Source organism: Vigna unguiculata, chromosome 11 (assembly GCF_004118075.2).
Source record: "Vigna unguiculata cultivar IT97K-499-35 chromosome 11, ASM411807v1, whole genome shotgun sequence".
Lineage (NCBI taxonomy): Eukaryota > Viridiplantae > Streptophyta > Magnoliopsida > Fabales > Fabaceae > Vigna > Vigna unguiculata.
The window spans coordinates 40,163,060-40,169,134 of record NC_040289.1 but is presented as its reverse complement, the minus strand read 5'-3'; the positions used below and the strand labels follow the sequence as shown (position 1 = coordinate 40,169,134).

Here is a 6,075-nt window from a genome sequence, read left to right as displayed (position 1 = left end):
TGATATCGCTAATGGGTTACAAGAGTAATTGCAGTAGTTATTCAATTATTTTACTGAATATTAATATATTTTATATTTTATAACCTATGACTTGAGCCTCGTCATTTTTATCAAAAGTTCAATGATTAAATATATGAGGATTCAACTTTGACTTTCTGGGAACCCACTCTTTCCACTTCAGAACAGTAAGGCTGCTTTCCGATAAGAATATCTTGTATTTTTCTGACCAATTTCTTTGTAGTTTTAGGATAGGAAGTTTCTAAGAAACTCAGGTTTTTGTTTCATCCCATTATGTCACCTCTACCTCTTGTTCCTCTTGTTAATGATATAAGCAATTCAATTATTAGCTAGGAATTTTCTCCCAGTCCCAATCCTGGATTAGTGGATTAGTTATTGTTCCTTATTACATATTCCACTTATTTTCATCACGTGGTATATGCATTTTTTTATTCGAATTGTTAGTGTATATACCCAATAATAAAATATTAAAAGGAGAATGACTAATAAGTATATTGCAAGCATTTTTTTTTTTCAAATTTAGTATTTCGATATATTGAACCAAAACGAAAGAAAGGATAATGAATGAGTTTGGAGATTTTAAGAACATGAAACTGTAGGATTGGGAGACGAATTACTCTAATAATTTGATGAATGTCTCCTATTCTCACTTGTTTGAATCTGCTGCACTCTATGATAATGTGTAGTTACAAACTGAAATTAATGACTGGTTTAATCACATAATGTGTAATTACAGATGTATTAAAGAAAAGTTGCAGAGTACCAAAAACATATATGTATATATTGAGATAATAAGGTGACTGATTAGAGGCATTTGGCTTCTATCTCCTCCAGTGTAAGCCCCTTTGTTTCTGGTACAATAAGGTATATGAATGCAAGAGATGCCACAGCTATTACACAAAAGATGTAGAACAAGATTCCTGCTCCCAGTAATTCCTGTGAAGAAAACAAAGTTTCAGACAGGCATTTTATTGAAGTCAATGGGTTCACTGAATAGCAATTTCAAGATGATGTTTCATCACACAGCCTAATCAACCAAAATAGACAGAGAGGAAAAGAAAGAAAATTCACAACACATTCAATTTCAATTAACAAACAAGGTCAATGCCATTTATATCACATGCTTGTGTATGACAGTGAGATAAGATTTTTGTGAAATATGGCCATCATATGATGATGCTGATGATGACACATTTAAAATATGTATATGAGTTTATGGTCTCCTTTTGAAGTTGTTCATCACCTTCAATGGTGAAAAAGCAAATGTGACAAGGGCATTTGCACCAAAATTGACGAGTACTGCTATACCAAGTCCTCGTCCTCTTAGGCGTAAGGGGAAAATCTCTGCTATCATGAGCCAACCAATTGGACCAAAGGAAATCTGAAAATAGACAATGGAGAACCCTTATGAGAAAAAAAAAATCATATATTCCATGTACTCTCAGCAAGACTATAGTATATATGATCTAAAGAAAGATATAAAGAAGAAGCATATTCACCTGGTAACAGCCTACATACAACAGCAGACCAACTACAGCAATAACTGGTGAGTTATCCAAGAAAACGTAGTATGAACCCAGAAGGAATAAAGATATCACCTGTGATAAAGATAAAAATATGACTTCTTAAATTTTTAAACAGGATCCTTAATTGAAGTTTTCATGTCATAATTAGCACTAATTAGTAGACTGGCCTAAGCATGAAGTGTTCTTTTATCAGGAAATTACTACCAAAACCATCCTCCAGAATCAAAGAAACAAGAAGGAACTTACTATTCCTGAAACTCCTCCTAGAAGTAAAGGCCTCCTTCCAAGTTTATCAACAACTACAACTGCGACACCGGTCATAATCAACTAGAACACAAACAAATGGTCATAAATTTGGCAAAATGAAAAAGAAAAACAAGTAGTGCTTTTGTTTCAACACAAATGTGCAATCACTAACATGAGGAAATGAGATCTACCTTAAAAGCTCCAAGGAGAATAGAGACTCGGGTTGCATCAGATGCTCCGGAAAATCCTGCACTCTACAGAATGGATTGGATTATAATGTTATTTTACTGATACAAAACAATGGATTATATTATATCCATTTGCAATAATTTTCCTTGACTAAAATCAATATAATACCTGAAAGATTGATGCAGCATAGTAGAGCACACTTGGTTGCCCTGTGATCTGCATAATTTGCAGACAGTAGTGTGAATATACTAAAATGAAAGCATCTGGGGTGATTTTTACTAGTTTATATGAGTGATTGAAGTACCTGCTGAAACAAGACCAATCCTGCACCAATCCAAAGGGCTTTCAAGCATTTTCCTTGGAATATTTCTCCGAAGGTAACTTCCTTTTCTTCACCTAGATAAGAAAGTTCTGCAAGAATCTCATCAACTTGGCGATGAGCTGAATCACCACTAGCCTGGCCTCGAAGCTGGCACAAACTACGAATTGCTATGTCTTTCGAATTCTGAACATCCCCTTTTCCCTGAATAGCACGCAAAAGTAACCATCTAGGAGAAACTGGTAGCCACCACATTCCAAGTCCCATGATGATTGCTATAGGACTACTAACTCCATACATATACCGCCACCCAGATACAGTAACTACAAACAAGCTTCCAATTCCATATCCTGCCTGCAAAATGATATGTAATCACTTTTTGTAATACCAGGATATTCAGAACTGAAAGTAATTTGATAGAATATCATATCTGATAAGGTTATAAAATAGTAGAAGGAAATATTCAAAATGTTGTATTCACTTATTCTGCTCATAGACCACACGAGAAAATTTAAAGTCCTATAAAAGAGTTCAAGAACTGAAGAACTTACCACCATCCCAAGTACTATAAAAAACTCTTTCAGAGATATTAGTTGTCCACGTATTGGTGTTGGAGCTGTCTCTGCAATGTACATTGGAGCAGCATGCATTGCCTAAAATACATGAAATTGAAATAATGTATCTTGCTCAAGAGTTGATAAGTTATAGACAAAATATACAACACTATTTGGTAGAAAAAAGAGCATGAAAACATGGTAAGATGTAGTATTTGGGAGAAAAAGAGTATACCAGTCCAATTCCAGTGCCAAATATAAGTCTCCCAAGCACCAACACAGGAAAATCAGGAGCGAATGCTGTTACAAGAGCTCCAATAAAATACAGTAATGCAGCTAAAATGAGTTCCCTTCTTCTTCCTAAAAATAAAAATTTTCAAGTCAGTTTCACCAGGAAGGAAATAGCACATATGAAAACCAACAAAAGGAGAAATTACCTAAGAAGTCAGCAACATTGAAGGCCAACACTGAGCCAATTAAGGCGCCATATAATGATCCACTAGTCTGCAAAAGATAGCAAGTGCCATTGCCCCAGCTTATTTTCAAGATCAATATATAATCACAATAGTGCACAAATGTGTCAAATCAGAAGAATGACAACAGGAAAAAGAAGCCATGACCAATGAAAGAAAGCAGAATAACCAATTAAACTTACCAGTAGACCAATTTCAACGGAGGACAAGTTGTACCAAGATATTCCACTTAGCGTCGATGACTGCAAGGTATACAAAAGAAACAGAAAATTTACAACTGAATAGCAGATTCTGAGGAAAATTTACAGAGATATTTACCCCCACATGAATATTATAAAAATGTTGAGCCAGTACCTAAATTATGGAAGAAGGGTATACCTGAATGGATATGGTTGCAGAAGAAGTGGCACCAATATCATAGCCAAATAGTAGGCCACCAAGAGCTGGGAAGAGAAACCTGAGAATGTTTAAAACGCCCTTTAGGTGAGACTACAAGCAAACATGGTAAACATCACACCCACTTACAGAAATGACAGTTCTCTATATAAAACTACTAAGAGTTAAACAAATTATAGTCCTTGACATGAGTTAGTCCAACCTAAAAGCAGAGCTTTATGTAGTTTTCTAGTGTAATGGTTTTTTCTTTTTACCATAAAACAACACTTGATGGTAGATTTCCTAAGCAATGCATAAAATGAGTCCAGATTTTCTACTGATTTTTTTGGTGTTGTCCTTTACTGAGCATTAAAAATACACTGTGTTGTTATTTTAAATATCTTTTTAATATATTTTAAAACGTCAAAATTAATGGTAATCGGTGTATTATGAAGACAAAGTAGAGGAATAACACAAAAAAATCAAACAGAGAATCTAAATTCGCATAAAATTAACAAAGAAGGGATGAAAAGCTAAAACTCACGGAAGAATTGCAGCAGAGACAGAATAGCTCTCGGAGTCATGAACCCCAACAAGCAAAGGCTCCCTCGCACTCGCAACCTCACCAGACGAATTTCCTTCCTGGTGAAAATCAAAGCATTTTAAGTATTGAGAAAGGGAAAATAAACACCAAAAGCTATAACCGAATTGGTTTAATTGCCATTAAAACAACACACGGAATAGCACTGATTGCAACCATTCAACCTACTCTTGTTTCGAGTTAATTTTCTACACTGCAAAACAATCCCTTTGAAGAAACAAGTAATCGATAGCAAGATGCACATAATTCTCAATTTTCATTGAAAAAAACATATTTGATAGGCAATCAAACACAAGCAAAAAAAGGAAAAGTGGTGAATTCAATTTTATTGTTTCTATCGACGCTCTCTCAACAAAATATTCAGCCAAACAAAGAACAACGGAAAACAGTAGTGAAACTGCTTCAGAATACAGAACTAGCATTCAAAGACCAGACAAATCGTATAACGTATGAACTAATCGAAATTAAAGGTAGAATTCAGAACATGTCAAAACCCCAAATGAAGCAGTTGAAGTTGTTTTCTTTGAACTCAAATTTCTTTGAGCTCATTTTGAGTTGACCAAGTACAAATATTTTATTCACACCCACTGAAACCGGGATTGTTTCACAACCGACAGCCTTTCAGAATTTCAACAGTTTCCTTCCTCACCAAAATATTTTTTTCTCAGAAACCAAACCAAGTGAACATTCACATACTACAATATATATAAATACATATACATATACATATATATATACATATATATATATATATATATGCATACAATTCAAATCCATGGAAGATGGTGAATTCCCAAAGAAGAAAAAACGAAAAAGGGATAACGGAAAACCTTTGCGAAAGAGGGTTGTTCAGGATCGGATGCCATTGGTTTGGTTGTGTTCACAATAGTCGTTGAAGAAGGAAAGTGAAGAAAATATATTATAATATATGAAGAAAGAAACTGTGTAGATGATGTTTTTTGAAGACACTTGAATAGAATATGAATAAACCTCAACCCTCAATCCACGTGGTGCTGCTTTTGTACTATGTTATCAATTTTGTATACTGCATTTATCCATACACACATACACCAAAAAAGTTATCTTGTTCTATGCTTATTTAGAGTTCTTTCTCTGTGTGTATGTATGTATTTGTGTATCCATGAAACTAAATTAGATAGGTTTGAATCTTTTTCAATGATTAAATACAATGATGCTATTTGTCTCATGACACTCACTATTCTCAAAAGCCATGTGTACACTAATTTGATTTATTTTGTTATTAATACACGGTTATAAAACTGGCTACGTTTATCCATTGATTTAGAAAGTTGTGGAATTCTACGGTTCATTTAATACTCATAATTCATAAACCGACAACCAGGCAAGTCTGTCTGTCCATGGTCCATGGATTTATCACAGTAAAATCGTATGATCAGAAAAACAATATATATATATATAGTCTGTCTGTCCATGGTCCATGATTGTTAATGGATTTATTACATGATCAGAAAAAAAAGAGAAAAGAAATAAATATATATATATATATATATATATATATATATATATATTCCGGATTGCATATGGAACGATTTAGTATTCTTTATTGATTCCCGTCCAATCCAAATATTTTCTATCCAAATTTATAATAATAGTATGTTCTGTTATATAATTCTTGATAAAAATATTATTTATTCTATCGAATAAGTTTTTTTTATATGTATTGTAATTAGAAGAAATTATTGTGTTTTTATTTGATTGAAATAGGGATCTATATCGATAAATATATGAGTTT

The 6,075-nt window shown here is 33.5% G+C and overlaps 1 protein-coding gene across 1 annotated transcript; it reads right to left on the bottom strand.

Annotated features, from left to right (window-relative positions):
* Nucleotides 1–595: 595 nt before the first annotated feature.
* On the bottom strand, nt 596–5,300 carry LOC114170699 (D-xylose-proton symporter-like 2). The gene is made up of 14 exons (XM_028056231.1): nt 5,132–5,300; nt 4,245–4,342; nt 3,704–3,782; nt 3,508–3,567; nt 3,290–3,356; nt 3,088–3,212; nt 2,850–2,951; nt 2,284–2,652; nt 2,148–2,195; nt 1,982–2,044; nt 1,791–1,871; nt 1,518–1,616; nt 1,262–1,399; nt 596–954 (listed from the first exon to the last, which is right to left on the bottom strand). The coding sequence occupies exons 1-14, from the start codon at nt 5,165–5,167 to the stop codon at nt 823–825; spliced, it is 1,497 nt and encodes a 498-aa protein (XP_027912032.1). The 5' UTR covers nt 5,168–5,300; the 3' UTR covers nt 596–822.
* Nucleotides 5,301–6,075: the final 775 nt, after the last annotated feature.